This window comes from Typopeltis vanoorti, chromosome 15, assembly GCF_054136105.1.
Source record: "Typopeltis vanoorti isolate ZY-2024b chromosome 15, IOZ_Tvanoo_1.0, whole genome shotgun sequence".
Classification (NCBI taxonomy): domain Eukaryota; kingdom Metazoa; phylum Arthropoda; class Arachnida; order Uropygi; family Thelyphonidae; genus Typopeltis; species Typopeltis vanoorti.
In genome coordinates, this window is record NC_143563.1 from 65,093,527 (window position 1) to 65,114,893 (window position 21,367).

The window sequence follows — 21,367 nt, forward strand, 5'->3', positions numbered from 1 at the left end:
TGGGTCAAGAATAACAGTAGCATTTCATTTGTTTACTTGCAGGATCACTATGTCAAAATTATTTCTTAGGTTAGGTTATTAGGTAAAATAATGGTTAGCATCTTCTTCCGGTGTTCTGCCTCATAAACTGTTACTTACATATTCATCAACCGGTAAACTAGAAGGTATTATGACAAAATTAATACTAAGAATTATTTTTCTTTTAGTTTTGTCATAACACTGGTATAACAGTTCCATTTCATTCCATAAAATTTGATGTCTCTGTTGAGGCATCTTATGGTTAAGCTGAGTAGAGTATCTAATATGCTCCTCAATGCATCATCATGCATATAGATTTCAGTATGTCCACAGTATCTTGTAGTCACAGTCTTGCAGTCACACTTGATAAACTACTGGTTATTTCAGGGTTTCCTGTCAAGGCTAACTTTAGCTAGCCAAACATGAATGAACACACACACACACAAATGTGTGCAACAATGTGCATGTCTAGACATAATTTTAAATCATCAGAATCTTACATAACTCGTCACGTTACTAATTTTCTACTGTTTGTTTATCTATTAGTTTTCTTTTCTTACACCTGAAGGTCCTTATGTAAGTAAGATAAAACAGTATGTTTTTAATAAATTAAATATTTCTGTATAACTCTAGTTTACTGTCTTATAAACTGTCATATATATACATGCAGATTTGAAAACTGTAATCACATTTGGAATAATTTTTATAAGGATGAGATCATTATTCCTCTGAGCATTTAATTTTTTATCTTCAGACTGGGTTTTCCTGGTAAAGTGTTAAGGCAATCTTAGATAAGAATGAAGTACATCACAACTATATTTTGTAAAAACCTACAGCTTCTTTCTTTCTATGAAACCAAATTATAACAAGCTGTTAATAAACCCAAAACTGATTCTGAAAAGGCTAAAAAAAAGAAGAAATTTCACAAAATGGCATATTTTCTTCTTTTGCAACATTTTAAGCCAAGGTCAAGTGTTTCTCCCTACTTCTGGATGAAAATATTCATAAATATCTTCCTACAATATCAAACGCATACCACTCAATGCTCCTTTGAAATTTCAAAAGATTCTGTAGTGAGTATTTGAAATAGTAAGCAACACACGTGACATCATATAAGCAGAGTAGTTGATTATCACTGAAAGTTGCCTATAAGTCATTTTCTGCCAGAAGAAAACAATTCAAGATTCTCCAGGATTTAATTGCTAGTCACAACTATTTGTATGCAATGGCTGATAACTCTTAGAATAACCAATTATAACTGTATGCTATATGTCAGTGGTGTTCAAATTTTTTACTACGCGAGCTACTTTTCTATAAAAAGTTATTCGACAATCTACTCTCTTATATATAAGTTATTCAGCAATCTACTCTCTTATATAGATTACGTTCCCCCAACCTGATATCTGATTACGCACAAATAAACAACTAAAAACTTTGTGTATTCAAAAATTTATTTATCACTTTTAATTATTTTAATACAAAAAAAAAAATATATATATATATATATATATATATATATATATATATATTGGAATATTTCTTTTTTTTTTTTTAATTTCTTTTATTTTTCTTTACTTTTTTTATTTCTATTTTGAAAAACCAAAGTTAGAACAAACAACAGATTGATTACAAACTCACAAGTTACAGGAAATGCTGGTTGATTAAAAAAAAAAGAAAAAAAGTTAATGTGAAATTTGGCACTGTTTGGACCTCGCAATATTTTCATAGTCAAGTTGATAAGAAGAAGTGGCCAATTGCAGACAATCATCCAAATGATCATTTGTAATTTGGTTTCTTAATTGATTTTTTATGACGGTCATATTTGAAAAAGCGGATTCTGACAAGTGTCGATCAGAAACAAGATAGAATTTTCGGCGCAATATCAGTTAATATTAGGAATTTTTCATGTGCATACTTCCAAATGACTTCATTGTTTATTGATTTTAAATGTAAACTATTCTGAATGTTTATTATCTCAAGTTCTACTTCAGCTTGATTTATATCAAACAGCCCACTAATTTTATTTGAAATTTCTGTGATGTTCAAGTTTTCTTGAAATAGATTATTGATAAAAGATACAATCGTTTCAGTTTTATTATTAAAATCTTTAAATCTTGAATTTATTTCTTCCTCAACTAATTCTATTTCACGAATAAATTCTTTTAAATCGAAGCATTTCTTGATTTTGTTCAAAAAAAATTTAATAAATATGGGAGATGTCTAAATTCGCAGTCATTTATATTTTTCTTTAATAAAAGTAAGCATTGTTGGAAAGTTTTTATTGAACTTAACATGTCAATTAAATTTTTATTTCTACCTTGTAACTCTAAATTTAAATTGCTTAATTTCATACAGAAATCTACTAAAAATGATAAGTGTAACAACTATCTTTTATCACTCAATTGTGGATAAATATCTCCTTTTTCATCAAGAAAATTTTTTATATCGTTAATTAATACAAGAAATCTTTCTAAAAATTGACTTCCGCTGAGCCAACGAACATTATTGTACAACAGAAGTTCCCTATCATCATCTGCCTGTAATTTAAATAACCGCCGTTGCAGGGCTTTTCCTCGAACAGATATTTACAATTTTAAATGTAATATCCAAAACATCCTTTGTGTTTAATCTTTTACTACACAGTATTGTTGGTGAATAATACAGCGGTACATTAAAAAATATGGATATTTGTCATCATTTTTACATAATGAAATGAAGCCTGATTTATTACCTATCATTGCAGGAGCACCATCAGTAGTAATAGACACAAGTTTAAAAAGCGGAAGTTTGTGTTGTTTCACAAATTTATCAAATGCTGAAAAAATGTCTTCTCCCCTAGTCCTTCCCAATAATGGTATAATTTTCAAAAGTTCTTCTTTACTTGAATAACTTTGAAATACCATGCGAATAAATACCATTAACTGAGCAATATCAGTGAAGCTGTTTGATTCATCAAATTGTAATGAAAACACAACACACTGGTGAATGTCAGACATTAACCTGGCCTGGAAACTTTTCTCTGGAAATTGGAACTCTTCCTTTTGACAATTTGAAATCTTGTCTGCAGCCTAGAAGTAGTCTCTATCTAGCGACGTCTCGAACCGAGAAGCTCATTTTTGGAAGTGGGAAACTCCTTTCTCAAGCATCGTGGATCCAGGCAGTCTCTCTGACGGGGACTCTGGACCGGGCGGCCTCCTCTCTGACAGCAATTCTGGAACCGGGACCACTTCTGCTTGCTTCAGTCCCTTTTCATTAGGCCTCCTCTGAGACCTCGCATGAAATTTGGCAATCCCCAAAGAATTGGTATGAGTCTTTCATCTTAAATTTCAAGTTCGGCACGCCTTTTGTTCTCCTCCGCTTTCTTTTGATTGTAAGTTGCCGGCTGTCGGAAAGTTGTCTGAACTCTTTCTGACTTACTTCAGAGATGTTTACACTTAGAGCCTGCAAGCCTTTCTCATACATACAAGTTTCAATAACAATCTTTCTAATGCCACCATGTACAGCTTCGGCGACAAAAACATTGCCTTTGTTTTTAACACTCGAACATATTCTTATTAAAGCGGTATATACAGTTAGCTTCAAAAGAGTTATTTACAAAAACATCTAATACAAACTATACCGAGACAAACAAAGTTTATTTTTTTACAATATTCACATGGGACTTAACCTAAGCAAAAAATCGATGTAATGTGCTTTGGAATATTTGATATTTAAACTACAATCGAGTTTTTACACTTTGCTTATAATCGTATTCACTCAGCTCGCTGTTTGACTTCCACTGATCCAAAAATTCATTTACCCGGACTTATAAGAAAATTACTGATTTGACAGTTTTAACGAAAAATAAATAAACAATAGCAATATACTTAAAGCGAATTAAAAATAATACAAAATAATGATAAATAAAATATTATGTTTTCAGTTTTAATTAAATTTGTAAGTAAGGAGGAATACACAAGAGATTGACCAAAAAATCGCTCTGCGATCGACAGGTTGAACACTCCTGTTATATGTCTACATTTAGCTGTAATGAAGATGATTTTATAAACTTTCAATGAAGATGGTTATTTGCTGATGTCTGGATTTCAAATTGGCATTTCATGCAAATGAATATGAACAATAATAATAATACTAAAAACTGATTATAACAAATATGCTAAAAAAAGTTTTCTGCCTTTTCCAATAAGTATATTTGCATTTATACCCCCCCCCCAACACACAAAATAAATAAATAACTGGCAAACAAATCAAGGGGTATTGAAAGTTCTTTCACCTGGTTATAAATTAAATTAAAAAAGCCAAGAAATTATATCCTTTCTCCAACTGTAAGCAAACAAAGTTTGCATGTGAAATATCTTCCTAACTAGGCTAGTTGTAAATAGATGCTAGTGACTTCACATTAATTGCCTTAGTATTGCCTAATGCAAAGTACACAATTTTGGACATATATAATGCTATGCATTATGAAATTGGTTTGTTTACACCTGAATAAATAATTAATTGAGAATATAATTTCTTGGCTTCTTTAATTCAATTTAAAATCAGTGAAAAAACTTTCAACAATTAGCTCTAATCTAGAATATTTATTTAATAATAAGCCGTTACGCTTTTTCACTACTTGCATATGGGAAATATGTGATTTCTGCATTACTTCAACCATCTTATCCCTTCTTGGTCTGACTCCTGCTGATGAGACCTCAATAAAGGTTAAAAAAAAAAAAGGCTTGGGTGCTATGCATTATACACACCCAACTTTCATTCATTTCAAAACTTTCTTACTCACTTTTCTTTCAATATGAAATTCAGTTTTATCCTGCTCAAAACTAAATGTCGATCACTTCCTATATCAAATCGTATGTATACTCTTCTGTCCTGAACTAGCGGGGGAAACATTGTTATCAACAATAACATAGTCAATGAGATTCTTGTTATTTCTTGCATATTCTCTCTATGTGAATTTGTGCATATTTTTATGTTGGAACATACTATGTTCCAACATAAAAATGTTATTATTAACTTTGCTCTTTTCTCCAAATTTTACCAAAACATTTCTGTATGTGTGGTAATCATTTCCTACTTTGCTGTTTAGATTTCCAACAAGGACCAACTCTGCATTTTTCACTGTGTCAGTTGCTTTCTCTAATGCCTCAAAAAATTACACCACTTCTTTGGTAGAACCTTCTGTGGGACCATTTGCACAAATAAGTCTCTTAGTCCAGTTCCCCTTTCTGATATTTTCTCACACCTGTCTATTTGATACGGACTGCCATTCAAGAAGATTATCCTTGTATTCATTGTTGAATACTATAGTTAGGTTTTCTTTTTTTCTGATTGTTCTTGCCTGAAGATAACATTTTGTATTTGTTGCTTAAAAAAATCCCACCTGTTTTTGTCTTTGTTTCAGTCACACCTATTATATGTTTATCCAATTCTTCTGTTAGTTCCATTTCTTTTCAATTGATGCTTCTTATGTTGATAGTACAAACTTTGAACTCTACTGATGTTGAGTTGAAACACGAAACTTATATTTCATGTTTCTAAACAGCTGCCATTATAAATTTAATACATTAAACACTAAAGCTCACCTGTGGACTAATGCCTAAAAGTTCAGCTTTTCGAAGAAGTTTTTTGCACGCAGATGGACTTGTTGTTAACAAGCGTGGCATTTTCTGTGTAGGCACTGTAAAAAATAAGCTATTTGTTAATAATTTGAAAATGTGTATTTATCATTTATATAATCTGCAATGGTATAAATATAAAATTAATTCTTTTAGCTTTATCCTATCACAATATGCTGTTTCTCTCTCTCTTTCTATGTTTAGAGCAAACTAAAATAAATTCCTCCTCAAACTGGCAATCTCAACTCTTATCATTAATCCAAGAAGTTTACTAAATTTGAGATGTCACTATAATGCTGTAAGTTAATCTTTTATGAGGTATTAAAAAAAAAAAAAAATCAGCATGCAAAAACGTTCTATAAATATCACGAACAAACTGAGTAGGATATACAAAAAAAACAATGAATCAGCTGGAATTTTAAAATCTGCCACTTCTGTAATAATTATGATTACAAATATAATTTTTTAAAATCTAATTTTAACAATTATAAATAGTATACATAAAACTATTTAAAATAACCAAAGCAGTGCACACCTTCAATTTTCCTATGTACTACTTACATATTAAATTAAAATAAATTGCAAGTTAAATAAATAGAACCTGACAGCCTACATTTGAATACAGCTAACATATATTGCTGTTACAGATACTTAAAACTGTTTCAGACCTATATAATTTATTTCAAGCAAACAAAATATACACTGCAATTGAAACACCTCTAAAAAGATCTATTAATGCATAGGGCATCATCATTTCATATATGAAATAGTTACTTCCTAAAATAAAATAACTTTGATTTACAGCCAAGTATAATCAAAAGATAATGATAAGCATCATTCTTTCTAAATGTTAATAAATTTAAAAACAGTTTTTTCCTTTCCAGAAATTAGAGTGCTTCCTAAGCCTTTTAACAGAACCAGAGATTTCAGAAAAATTTATCTTTTTACACTAATACTGTTTTAAATTTGAGCATTTATTCAAAGAGAGTGATGAAGTTTTACTCTGGCATCCTAACTTGAACCGGAATGATTGTGTTTCCTTACCAAAACTTTATGAATGTCTGATTCTTATTAATTGTAAATAATAATCCCCCCCCCTGTAATTGTATATTTATATTAATCTTATATCTATGTACTATACCTTCTAGCACATAGCTCATAACTCTTTTGAAATCCATTTTATTATTCTACCTTTCTAAACTATCAGTTACGCTATATAACGTTACGTAAGTAAGTCAAGATTGACATGACTGACTACAAGATAATGCACATGTTTCAGATTGAAATATTTATTTATATACCTTATTAATAAACTTTTTTGTGTTTACATGCTCACATAATGTTTTTGGAGATTGATATGATGTTAAAGGAATTCACAAAAAGGATGTGACAACATACTGCACAGAAGAAGAATGTACAAATGGGAGGATGGGAGATGGATAACAAGATACTGGATGGTAAGGGAAGCTTACAAATATCACAAAATAGTAAATGCAGGACCACAGTATAAAAGAATAAGAGTGATGACTGGCACATTGCTCTTTCTTGGCCACTGTTATTTAATATGTATGATAATGGACACATTTAAAGGAGAATATTCAACTGTCTGATGATGATGATACCATGATGAGGATGAGAAGGTTATCAGAAATGATTCTGAAATGAGAATCTGAAATCTGCACCAGTTCATTTAATTCTGCAAGGAGTTGAAAGGATTGAGGCTGTGGACAAATAATATTGCATGCCAGCTCCATTTTACTAAGTGTAAGTTAATGTGTTTTGGACTAAAGGGGTTGTAGACCATATATTAAATAATAGAGCTTCACTTCAAGAAAGTGATGAGACTAAATAACACGAGGGAGGCATCATGAACGGTGTAAAGACAAAAAATTATTGCATGGAGAAAAACAATGATGCATATGGATAACAAACTAATTCTCTTTATAAAGCTTAAATACAAGTCCTTGGTTATCAAGGACTAATGAAGCAGTCCTCTTGATAACCAAGAGACTATATCAACTGTGTAATGATGACAAGGATAGATAACAAGAATGTGGATTAGTGAAAAAGATGAAAGCAATGATGGAGATAATCAAGTTAGTAAAGGAATATTATAGGATAGATGAATTTTTTTTTTTTGTTTTAAATATATAAGGCAAAAGGTCAATTCCCAAAAGTTGATCAAGTATGATTGACCTTCAGGAAGAATGTCGGGACAGCATTTTTCTTACAGCAAATTGTGAATGCATCACCACTGAATCAGCAGAATCGTATGATAGGCACTGTGCAGGTTAAAGCGAGTTACCGATACTGAGTATTCTAATTTCATTATAATTCCAATTTCATGGAGGTATCAGGATCATAATAATAATAATAATAATAATCTCTCTCTTGTTTTTGGATCACTGATATAAGAAAATATATCAGTGATGTGATATATAAGAGAGACAGTTTTGAACTTTAGAACCTCAAAACTATCTCTCTAATGTTAGTCATTGGATATAACAAAATTTCTGATTAAGCCTAATTAATGTGAAGGAGAGGGAAAATAATATCCAATGATAAATCCAAAACAATAAGAGCAAACAATGATACAGAGTGGCACTTTTCACCTGGTACAGAATTAACAAAGAGCAGTTACTGATCTTGTAATAATTTTTGGCTTTATGCTCTGCAATTCCAATCACAGAAATTCTAACTTCAAAATTTCTGCTATTATCATTTATTTTTCTCACACTGCACTTGTTTGAGAAGAAACTTCACATTTTCATATGGATTCTTCCTATGAACAGCATGGCCAATTGTTACTGAAAGATCTATATTTCCACACGAAATAACACAAAACCATAACTCTTACTGTAACTATGAAAAATCAACGAAACGTCACCATTTTGGCATTTTCCATTAACATCATTCTTCTCCTCCCTCCCCAAAATCATCAAGTTCTTTATGGTTATCATGAAAAACAAAATTATTAATCAGTTTGTGCTGTTCATCATATTTAATGTTTCCCACAAAATGGCCATCATAACATTGCTGGTCCTGTATATACTTTATACTTAGTTTTTTCTTAAATTTTTTTTAATCTCTCAAAATATACAGTTTCATTTGATTTATCATTTTCTATCAGTTTTATTCATGTTTCATTTTTGGCCTATTAAATACCATATTTACTCAAATAGAACTCATCCCTCACGTATATCTCGCACCCCTGATTTCACTTAACGAAAAAAGAAAGAGGTAGTGCATGTTATTATGACAGTTGAAGAGAATCAGCATATCAACTCAACAATCGTCAGCTTGCTTTTGTCATCGAGTCACGTGATCTTTTGCCAATACTGCACCAATCACATGCACATCTTCATAGCTGTGCTATCTCTACCGCCCTACCATTGCTGCCTGTTTCGAGCTCAGCTTTCACTTCTCATTAGTTATTCGCCAATTTGAATCTTTAGCGACAATGCTAAATGTCGCTAAAGATTCAAATACATCGTATGATGAAGGTGAGTGGCTGATCGTGTAAATAACATTGATAATTAAAATTTAAATGCATTCATTTTATAAATAATGTGTGCAATTATAAATTATAATGAATACTGAGGATTTAATCATAAACATCAAAATTTAATTATAAAACTTTAATTTCCAAAAATCCATGCATATATCTCACACCATGATTTTTAACTTTAATTTTGGGGAAAAAAGTGCGAGTTATATTCGAATAAATATGGTATATTTAAGTTCATATAACTGAGTTTATTCTTAACACATTTCGACAAGATATTCAGTTCTGAATATCTTGTCAATCCTTACCCTCTAAAAATACACAAGCCAGGTATGTCTTTGTAACTACTTTTAATAGAAATTAAAAATTTTATATCAGTTAGATTTAATCTAGCCTTTGACTGGAGGGCAAGGTAATTCCATCACCCAATAATCTTTGCTATTCTTATTATTGTTTTTATTTTTAGAGTGACATGAAATAAAGTTTTGGTTAATTCCATATAAAATAATAGATATACTTGTATTTTTTTCTAAGTAAATTTTTCCCTTGCAGTAAACAACAACAAAAAAAGTTTTCTTTTGAAATATGGAAAAGCAGCAGCAATATTTTGATTTGAGAAAAAAAACTATTGGCAGCAATGTAGACAAAAAAAAAAAAAAAAAAAAAAAAAAAAAAAAAAAAAACAGAAGAAAAGTCTGGGCTAGCTCACTGATACAGCTACCATGCTCTATTTAGAAGAAAGTCTATTTTCTCAACAGAGTAGAGAATCTACAGTAGTGATTTATTCACGTGGCCTCCCTCAACAGAAACCAAAGGGTCTTCCTAAATGATGTCTGATAATAGCTTATCAGATCCCTTAATACATTCAAATTTAACTATTTAACTTCTCTTACAATTACCTACAGACTGTAAAGAGAGGCACATGATATAGAGGCCTTGAATTACTGCAGTCATATTTCTGTTGGATGGTTTCTCTTTTAATGATTTTTTTGTTTCAGCATTAGCTGCTTTATTCATTTCTCCTATTAAAAAGCCCTGAAGAAGCTACCAGATTAAAGCTGGTATTGAAAACTAGGCAATTATATTATTTTTCTAGTGCACTATTAATGATTAACAAATAAACTTCCCTAGTACATATAAGCCAACTGCCACTGCCTTGGTCTTCAAATCCTAACACTCATATTACAGTGTGAGATTTCTATAATCAGTTGTTGAGATGTGGGGTTAAAAATCCAAGAGTAGAGCAAGAATGTAGGAAAAATCCTATTTACCCATAGCCATAGATCACCTAACTCAGGAACTAGTCAAAGAAATGTTTGGAAAAAAGTTTCTATAATCAGCAACTAGAAACAGACATGGTGATTGCTTGCATTTTAGTATAGAATTGTTTATTTTTGATAACTTAGTCTATTTGATTGATTATTGGGTTTGTGGATTTGTTACTGACTTTTTTTTTATTGAATTTTTGAGTATTGCCTTGAATGGAAACAACAGCAATATGTACAAGGTTAACAGGGCAAGCTGTGCGAGAATCAAATGATGCCAAATGATGTAGATTTTTCAAAAACGGCTTGATGCTGTGACTGCAATGCATATGTGTGTGGCAAAATATAAAAGATGTTTTTGTGGAGAGACTGAACAGGAGATGAAAGTATGGATTTGTAGAAAGTGCAATAATTTGTTAGATTACAAGCTAATAAATGAGAAATAGACTGAGGAAATGAAAGTTAATATAAATGAAAGAAACAGAAATGGAACAAAAGCTAGTGAGACCGAGGGAGTGAACAAATGCAAGAATGGAGAAGGTGAAAGCAAGTGATAAGGGAGTGAAAAGAAGTATGAATGTAGAAACGGAAGTAAGGCGTAGTGAGAACAAGAGGTAGTGAGACTATGGGAGCAACAGAGAGTGAAATTGCTGGAATGCAAGATTTGAAGAAAGAGTTATTTAAAATGAAATACAAATGAAAGTGTGCAAAATAATGTATGAAAGCAAAAAAAGGGGAGTAAAAGGTGACTGGTGATTCGAGAACAACAGTGTGTGTGTGTGTGTGTGTGTGTGTGTGTGTGTGTGTGTGTGTGTGTGTGTGTGTGTGTGTGTGTGTGTGTGGAGATTCTATTGTTAGAGGACCGGTTAATAAGAGTTCATAAGGTCTGTAATCCAGGAGGGAGAATGAGTAAGATAATTCAAAAAACAAGCAAGATAATTTTGTGCAGTGGTGGTTGTGGGGACGATTTAAGTGGACATAAGGAGAATGTAATACCAGATATCACAAGATTATTGAGGAGAGTGAAAGATAACAGTATAGTGGTAAAGGTTGTCAATGCGTTGCTGAGGTATGACAGTGATGAGATTCATTCAGATTCATGAATGGTATGATGGCAGAGCTATGGGAGGATGGGGGGGGGGGAGAGTGCAGTTTGTGGATGTATGGCATGCATTTGAGGGAAGAATGGAATTATACAGACATTGGATTGCATTTGAATGGCTTTGGAGTGAGTGAACTGGAGAAACTGTTGCACGCGCAGTGTGATGAAAGCAAGAGATCTGAAGTAAAAGATAAAGTGAAAGATTACAAGAGTGGTATTGAAGAGACTGAAATGCTCGGTGATGGAAACAGTAGCAGTATGAGATGAAGAGAGAATGGGAATGCAAGAGGAACAGGGAAATGGGGACAGCCTGGGTGACAAATAGAAATGGCACAGGGAGAGTGGATGTTGGAAGTAGTAGTGAATGCATGTATGGGGATGATCAGTATACAAATAGAATAGATTGGGATGAAATCTATTCCATCTTTTCACATCAGGATACAAGTGGAGTAGTAGAAACTGAGTGGATTTATGTGGTAATCAGTAATAAAGGTGATTGGGAAAGGGCAGGTGTGGTGGGAAAATCGATTAGTGAGAGTGAGTGATTATGAGGTGATCACATGGGTTGTGGCTAGCCATATGAAGACTTCTGTGAGAAATGGATATATGTGGAAGTACAAGGCTGGTGATTATGTCAAGCTTAAAAGGAGCTATACCATAGAATGAAGAGTGGAGCAGTAAGGAAATAAATGCTGCTTGGGAACTTACAAAGAAATACATAACATCATCATTGTGCAAATGTATTCTGAAGGTCAAAAGGCTAATAAGGTAGGTGTGAAATGGATAATGAGAAGATTAAGCATGAAATCTGGAAGAAGGCACTTTGGAGGCAGCACAAGATGAATAATGGTAATAATCCGTTGCATGAAGAGTATAGAGAGTAGACCAAGAGAGTGACTCAGTTGGTAAGGACAATAAAAGTGCAGTACAAGAAGAAATCAGCAAATCAGGCCTAGAAAAACTCTCATGATTTTTTTCAATATGTGACAAGTAGAAGGAAGTATGATTATGGTAAGATGCTGTTGATGGAGAAAAGTGGAAGATTGGCGACTGATACAGAGGACATAGTTGAGGTGTTCAGCGAACAGTTCATCATGGTGTTTCATCCTTATGTGAAATCAGAAGCTCAAGTGTAGAGAATGAAATGAGAGAAAATTTAATGGTGAGTGAGCAAGATGTATATGAGGAGTTAAGTAAGCTAGATGTCAATAAGGCAACAGGATTTGATAATCACATGTTTTAAGGGAATGTTCCAGAGAGTTAGCATCAGCAATGGCCTACCTGTTTAACAAGTCTTACAACAGCACAACTACAAAGGTGCCGATAAGGCTAAAGCAACAAATTATAGGCTAATCTACATATCTACAATTGTAGTAAAGGTACTGGAGTTGGTGAGATACAGGATAAAAAAAAAACGTGGGTTGGTAAAAGTGGTATTCTTTGTGTTTGTCAGCATGGATTTGTTAAATGGAGGTCATGTTTTACAAATTTGCTTATATACTATAAAGTGACAAATATATTTTACAAGGTTGATGCATATACAGTGGAACACTTAGATTTTTTCAAAGGCCTTTGACAGGCTACCACACCACAAGTGGGTTGCTAAACTGAAGTAGATGGGATTGGATGATAGACTAGTGAATTGGATAGGTGAGTGGCTATCATATAGGTATCAGCAAGTTGTGTATGGGGGGGGGGTGCACTAGCTTGGAAGAGGAGTCATTAGCAGTGTACTGCAAGGGACAGTTTTGGGACTATTATTATTTAATTTGTATATTAATGGTCATGGGATAGGTTTATACTGTTTGCAGATGATGCAAAACTACGGATGCAAAGTATACTCTTCTGTTTGTGGTCAAACTCCAGACGTCTGTTTATGGCCAAATCAGGAAAAACACTACAAGTAGGTTTAGTGACGAATCACGCTATCCTCAGTAGAGGGTAGTGTGATTCGTACCTCCATAACACAGTTTTTCAAGCTTCCACATCCCAATGTACATGCTCTTTCCACCACTGAAGATGGCAAAAATGTGGAGTTTGCATACTGCAGTCCTATCATGGAAACCCATGTTGTGAACCTCGGTTTCAAATGTTTTGAACAGATTCCTGTTCCAGTTGATGCTCAGAACTCCACATTGAACCTTTTGGCCAACAAACTGCCGTTTTTACATATTATCCTTTATAGCACCCTACGATCATGTTTGATGAGTATGGTGGATTGTCCATCCACTGCAGGTGGCACTTGAAATTGACTTCCTGCACTTCCATCTCAGTATGGTATCACTGATTGACGTGGGATGGCCCAATTTGTCAACAATTTGCTGACCAGATAGGCATGCAATATGGCATCCTAACACAACATCTCATTCAATTTCTGTCAGTTCCCTTCTCACAACCATTTCACCTAGACACAGTTGCACCGACTTGAAAGCATATTTTTCCAATTTATACCGGCTACAAACACGTAAGATGTTATATGGCATGATGCACCTTACCACATGGGGGTGTCCACTGACTTATTTCCTAGCAGTATACCCGTAATTAGCATTATATATATATATATATTATTGTTCATCTTTACTCAGTAGAAAATATTATAAAAAATTAGTTTGAATGACTATATACCGAAACTATAAAAACTCCACATTTTAAAATGTACTATTGTGTTTTATACTAGATCTCTTGATGTAATTTTATCGTGTCTCTGTCATTTTTTGTATAATTCTTTGCCTGTGATACCTGAAGAAGTTGAATCATTAAACGAAACTAGTTGTATCTTAATATTAAACCTTGTTGTTTTTTCATTCTCGGTATATAGTCATTCAAACTAATTTTATATATATATATATGTATATGATGGGGGGGGGGCTGGATATAGACACACACATATACAGGGTGATCAAAATTAAAATATCCCTGTTTAAGGCCTTGTGAAGCACCATCCAGTGATTCAAATGCTGCAAAACTTTGCAGGATTACATTTTGCCTCATGCAGATGTTATATCGGGGGTGTGGGAAGTAGTTCAAAATTCGCCACCAGGGATACTGTAAACACCAAATGCATGGAATTTGCAAAGCATACAACTGGGCAGGTGCCAAAAGGGTTTAAAAAGATGGACACAGGATTCCCCCCCCCCCTCGTCCAGTTGTTATTACTGTCCACATTGATAGCACTAATCTTGCCTCAAATTGCTTTGCTTGTGAAATTATACTACCTAAATAATTGCAATATTGCTGCAGCACTCCACAAATTTTGTCACCTGAACAAATGTCAATAAGGTCCACTATCTCCATATGCTCTGTGATGAATGATTAGCTTTTTGAAGAAATGGGATTGTTGGGAGTTAGACCTGGCAGAGTCACAAAGGAATCAGTTCACAACAAGTGAATAAAGTTGCTACTGCTGTTATGGGGTAGGTCATGAATAACAGCATTGGTTACTGCAGTGCACATGTTGTATCAAAACACATGGATGTGCCTTACACAACTTTCTGGAAAATTCCACAGAAGATTCTGTATTTCTACCGATTCAAGACAATCTTGACACAGGACATGTGCCCGCACAACTTTGAAAGTTGACTGATATTTGCTTTAACATTTCTTGCTCAAGTGGAGTTGAACACTGCATGGTCATGGATGATTTTGTGGGAAGATGAGGCTCACTTTCACGTGAATATCCACAACTACTAAGTATGGGCTATGTGAAATCTGCATGCAATCAAACAAATTCCTTTGCATTTACCCAAATTTAATATCTGGTGTGGGTTTACAGCTTCATTGGACCATTCTTTCAGGACATTTGCCAGTCAGGTCCTGTGATCTGCTCAGTTACTGCCAAGAGGTATCATGAAATGATAAACAATCTTGTTATGCTACAGCAGCACCTGTGCATGGATTCAGTCATATTCATGGAGGATGAGGTTGATTCATCGGATGATCCATACAGAAGGTTCTGTGAGAATATTTCACAGAAGTCAGAGTGTTCAGCTGTGTGTTTCCCACTGCATGGCTGCCTCGTTTACCTGATCTGACCCCCTGTGACTTCTGGCATTGGGGATTTCTGGTAACTTGCCAGCACTGAAAGATAGCATAATACAGCATGAGTACAACATCAGTCCTGACCAGTTGAGTTCTGCCATTGAACACAGTGTGCAAAGGAGGCAGTCTGTGGCATACTGGGAAGGGCAGTCCATTGAAAACAGTACAGCTGATGAATGCATAATGGAAGTAAATAAAAATGTGTTACTTATGCTTGTGTCAGTTTTCTCCTTTCCATCCCATCCCATTTGTGTGTCATCTCCTATCTAAGAGGTGTTACCATGATGTGACTCATGGTTGACTATGGGCATAACAACATGTGGTGAAGATTCTCTCTCTTCTACATATTGTCATAAGTATTCATGGTAGTAATCTGAGTGTGTTCATGGGGCCGGTTTGCCTGTTCTGAGGGACGAAAAACCCGAGTTTCTGGTTGGGAAAAAACCCTCTACCTCCGTATGAGACCAGCTAACTCACTTTTAGTCAAAAGAGACCAGATAAAGGTTTTTCCCATCATGGACAGGAATTGAACCCAAGTCTTTCTGACCAAAGGGGTTTGTCTCTACTGACTGAGCTACGGAGGCTCTCTCTTCTCCTTTTTACACATACAAAAAAATTTACATCTACATTCGGTACATCACACAGGGTTTCCTTGGGGTGGTGAATTTTGGAACTACCCCCCCCCCCGATATTGCTTCCACATGTCACACAATGTATTCCTGCAAAGTTTCGAAGCATTTGGATCACTGGGTGGTGCTCCACAAGAATATTTTAATTTTGATCACCTTGTACACACAAATATATATATATATATATATATATATATATATATATATATATATATATATATATATATATATATATTATTGTTCATAATTTTACTCGGTAAAAAATGTATGTAAAAAAGAATATAAATGATTCTATATCGAGAAAGAAAAGTTTAATGTTAAGATACAACTAGTTTCGTTGAAAATTCAACTTCTTCAGGTATCACAGGCAAAGAATTAAATGTTAATTTTTTAATCTGTTAATGTATTTTATCATGTCTCTGTTATTTTTTATTTAATTCTTTGCCTGTGATACCTGAAGAAGTTGAATTTTCAACGAAACTAGTCGTATCTTAACATTAAACTTTTCTTTCTTGGTATAGAGTCATTTAAAATATATATATATATATATATATATATATATATATATATATGACTAAGAATTTATAAGGCAGAACACTGGAATAAGATGATAAAATTTATTTTAACTGAGAACACGACATTTCATCCTAATTACACAGGATTTCTTCAGGTGTAAACATAAAAACTAGTACAACTATTATACAGTTACAGAAGAGAATGATGTTATAAAATATTTCTAATTGTATGTACACATGTTTGGCTAATGAAAGCAAGGATGTATTCAGACATGTTGATACTTAGGGTATTACTGAAGAGAGCTATGTCAAGGTTTTGTGAATCAGAGCAGTGATCTCATCTTGATAAAGGGAGTATAAATACTATTTTGATTTTATATAAGTAGTTTTGCTAGTTTTATGGAAATAGAACTAATATATGGAAGCAAGATGAATCCTCTGTTTTCTTTTCATTAGAAACTTCTCTGGTAACATATTGGTTGAATAGGTTGGAGATGATGTGGTTATTAGCCATTTTGAAGGAAAGTGTTTTTTAAATGTTGAAGTTCTTTGGCTAGTTCATCCTTGTCAGTGATGAGTTGGCAGGCTCTTGCTCCAAGTGCAGAAATAATACTCAATTTTTGAGGTCTGTAATTAATTCAAGTACTTATGAAAAAAAGGAGAAGTGAAGATAGTCCATGGTTACACACTAAGAATATGTCATCAGTGTAACTTTTCCATAATTTCGATTTTATGAAAGCATTCTTCTAGTACCTTGTTTTTGAATGTTTCCATATAAAGATTTGATAAAGCCAGTGAAAGAGGCCTGTTCATAGCTAGACCAGAGTTTTGTTTGTATACTGTATTTTTATACTTGAAATATCCAGATGAGATACAATGTTTAAGAAGTGCCATAACCTTCTTTGAGAATTTATTTTGTAGCAGTGCAAGTAGACCATTAGTAAGCGCATTGATAAACAGATTAACTATATCTAAACTCGCTAAAATGTCATGTCCATCAAGGTTAATATTGCTGATGCTCGAAACAAAATGCTCAGAGTTTTTAACAAAAGATGGTGATTGTCATGTTAGGCCCTTAAGTAGTTTAGGTAGATGTTTGGTAAGAAGTCATGTCAGAGAATCTATCCCTTCTACTATTGGACATAGAGGTGTGTCTACTTTATGAATTTTGGTAGTCCTGCACAGATGTGGAGGAAGAGGATGAAGAGATTGGAGAACTAGTCTGGTTTCTCTGTTAAACTCATAAGCTGTTTTCAAAAGGTTATTGGTGTGATTTTGAAGCTCTCTAGTAGGGTCATGATCACTAATGGAGTAAGTGTCAGTATTAAGAAGTTATCTAACTTATAGTTATAATCTGAGTTAGAACAACCATAGCGTTTCCTTTGTCTGCAGGCAGTATCACTTTAAATAGCCTTAGAATCAAAATTGATTCTAAGGTTATTGAAAGCAGTTTGTTATAAAGGTGAAAGATTATTAATAGGTTTCATTGCACTTATGGAAAGTGCTGATTTAATCCAAGAGTGATGCCTCAGACATAGCTCATTCAACTTTTACTAACAAAATTCCTTTAGGTACTTTCCAGGGGGAAAAGGACCTAAATACTGCCTGTGAACATGCAGCTCATTACATGACACAATGCAACTTGTCATGAGGGTGTCTGTTGACTTCGTTCCCAGCAGTGTATGTATATATATATATATATATATATATATATATATGGAAACGCACACACACTATTGTTATACAGGTTAATGTTATTAATGTATGCAATACTGTAAAAAAGGAAACAATACAAATATAGTTTTTTTTCTTTGTGTTTTCTAGATTGCATGCCAGTGTAGTGCAATTTGTGTACAGCAGCAGTTAGTCTGAGCTGTCAGTGAAATGGGTAACTTGTCAGTCTTAATATCCACTGAACTTAATATCCACCTTGATGTCAGGAACATAATACCTGGATAGCCAATGACTGGAAATGAGTGATATCATCTGATGATTCAACATTTACTTTATTTCCAACATTGGTTCAGGTTTATGTATGGAGAACCCTCAAGGAAGCATACAATTTGAACCGTCTGGTTCCAACTGTCAAACATGGGATTGGATCAGTGAAGATTTGGGTGACCATGTATTGGTATTCGGCTGGCTCCATCATAAAAGGTCAAGTTACTGCCAGTAGGTACATAGACATTCTAGCTGATTGGGTTGCATCCTATGGTTGAAATGTTGTTTCCCAACAACGATGCAATTTCTCAGGTGATAATGTGCTCACGTACACAGCCAGAACAATTGTCTTGGTTTGAGGAGAACTGAGAAGAGCATCAACATCTGCCCTGGCCTGCTCAATACCCTGATTTGAATATCATTGAACCACTGTGGGCAATTTGATAGAGCAGAGTGAGAAGCAGATTACCTCCTCCTCCAGCATCTCTCAAGCAATTGGAAGATATTCTGATTGCTGAATGGTACACATTCCATTGGAGACTATTAAAAAGTTGTGTTAATCTATTCCAAGACAGTTGGAAGCATTACTAAAGGCAAATGATGATTCAACACCTTATTAATAAAAACATATCACCTATTACCCAGGTGTTCACATTATTTTCTCCAACATTTATGAATACACATACATGCACAGATATATACACTACTTGGAAAGAAGTCAATAAGCACCTCCATGGGTAAGTGCATCATGCAATGAATCACAAGATTGTGGCCAGTATAAATTGGAGGAATATGATGTTCCCAACTCAGTACAAGGAATTGTGATAGGATGCCACATTGCAGGCCTATCTATTCAGCAAACTGTTGACAAATTGGGCAATTCCAGCCAACTGAAAGTGCTACCTGCAGTGGGCAACCCACCACACTCACCGAACATGACCGTCAGGTGCTACAAAAAAATAACATGTAAAAAAAAAACACCATTTGTCAACCGACATGTTGAATGTGGAGTTCCAGGCATCAACTGGAAAATGAAATTGCACAAAAACATTTTGAACCGAGGTTCAAAACCTGGGTTTCCATGGTAAGACTGCAATATGCAAGCCCCACTTTACCCAAACCAACATGCAGCATCATCTTCAGTGGTGTAAAATGTACAGTGGGATGTGGAAGCTAGGAAAGCTATGTGATGGCGCAATGAATCATGCTACTACCTCTACCAAGCAGATGGATGGGTGTGGTAGATGCTCGGCAAATGTCTCTAACCAGAGTGTGTAACCCCAACTATGAAATTCAGAGGAGGCAGTGTGTGTTGCCATGGTCCTGTTTTTCCTGGTCTGGCCTCAGGCTTCTGTTTGTGGTGTGACAAACACTAAGCTTCGAGAAGTTCAGTGTTTATTATTATTACGTGACACCTCCAGGGAGTCCAAAGACTCATCGAGGGAGGGCACCTACTCTACAACTCTCTGTCTCCACCAACTACAACAACAAGATGCAACTACCAACACCATCTGCCGCCCACCACCACCATCATCACTAGTATATTCACAATCACAAACATCCATGCCACAGCGGGATTCGAATCTGCAACCTTTTTGCTGGAGAGCAGATACACTAACCACTCGGCCAACCAGGCTGGCAAAAACTATTTCCCCAGGTGAGGCTCAAACTCACAACCTCGGCATACTTCACAAATACTGTCTTATAAGTACCACGCACTAACCAATGGCACCACTGAGGAATATTAAAAGTAATTTTCCTAAGTTTCCTAAATTGAATACCTCAACATAGTTGAGGTATTCAATGAGCAATTAATCTGGCTAATTTCAGCCTCAGTGTAGAAAAAATAAAAGAGGACGAACTGATAGTGAACAAACAAGAGGTATATGAGAAATAAAATAAACGATGTGAATAAGACAATAGGACTTGAATGACACATCGCCACTTGTCTTGGAAAATTCCCTAAGGGAATTTTCCAAGGAGTTAATGAGAGCCTCGGAATACCTGTTTAACAAGTGTTGCAATGAAATATATCCCAAAGGAGTGGAAAGAGAATAAAAGTGTTCCACTTCACAAAGGTGGCAATAAAACTGAAGCTAGAAATTATAGCCAACTTGCAAAGGTTGGTGAGAGATAGGATACAGAAGTAAGTTGATAATAGCAGTGTTCTCTGTGATGGTTAGCACGAATAAGTTAAAGGAACAGGGCATTTATGAATTTACTTACATACTACAATAAGGTAAACAAATGCACTGGACAGGAGAGATGTATATATGCATCTCCCTTAATACAGAAGTGAAAAAAAAGGGGAGATAAAGCATAGGATGAAAGAGTGAAAGCAGGAGGATAAGGATTCACTGATACAAGCGGTCTTTGATCAGAATGTGACAAAATTGTGTTTTCCCTGGTGCTAAGATTAAGGATGTCAGTGATGCTGTAAGGATGCAGAGAGTTAAGGTGAAAGAAATGTTTATTTTGGCTGGTACAAATGATTTAGCAGGTGACAAGAGTGGCATGTGAGAAGACATGAAAGAGTTGCTAGTGCATAAGAAAAAGAACAGTGAGAAAGTTAAAGGTTGAGTCTGTTGCCATGGTATTATAGTAGTGAGCTGAAATGAAGAGTTATGATCATGAATGAGTCAGCATGCAGAAGGAATGATGTGGAGTTTGTGGAGTGAGTTTGATGGAAGGAAGAATTTATATAAGATGGATGGCTTGTGTCTAAATGGATTTGGT

General features: G+C 34.4%; 1 protein-coding gene across 7 annotated transcripts in view; it reads right to left on the reverse strand.

Annotated features, from left to right (window-relative positions):
• The window catches only part of LOC150098829 (PHD finger protein 14), a 570,499-nt gene that overhangs the window by 230,119 nt on the left and 319,013 nt on the right, over positions 1 to 21,367 (reverse strand). For all 7 annotated transcript variants that reach the window (XR_016549471.1, XM_090404762.1, XM_090404761.1 and 4 more), the window contains one exon: positions 5,604 to 5,698. Coding sequence is in view for 6 of the 7 variants with exons in the window: in XM_090404762.1 (XP_090260888.1) it covers positions 5,604 to 5,698 (95 nt within the window). In the remaining variant the exon portion in view is untranslated. The remainder of the gene's footprint in view (positions 1 to 5,603; positions 5,699 to 21,367) is intronic.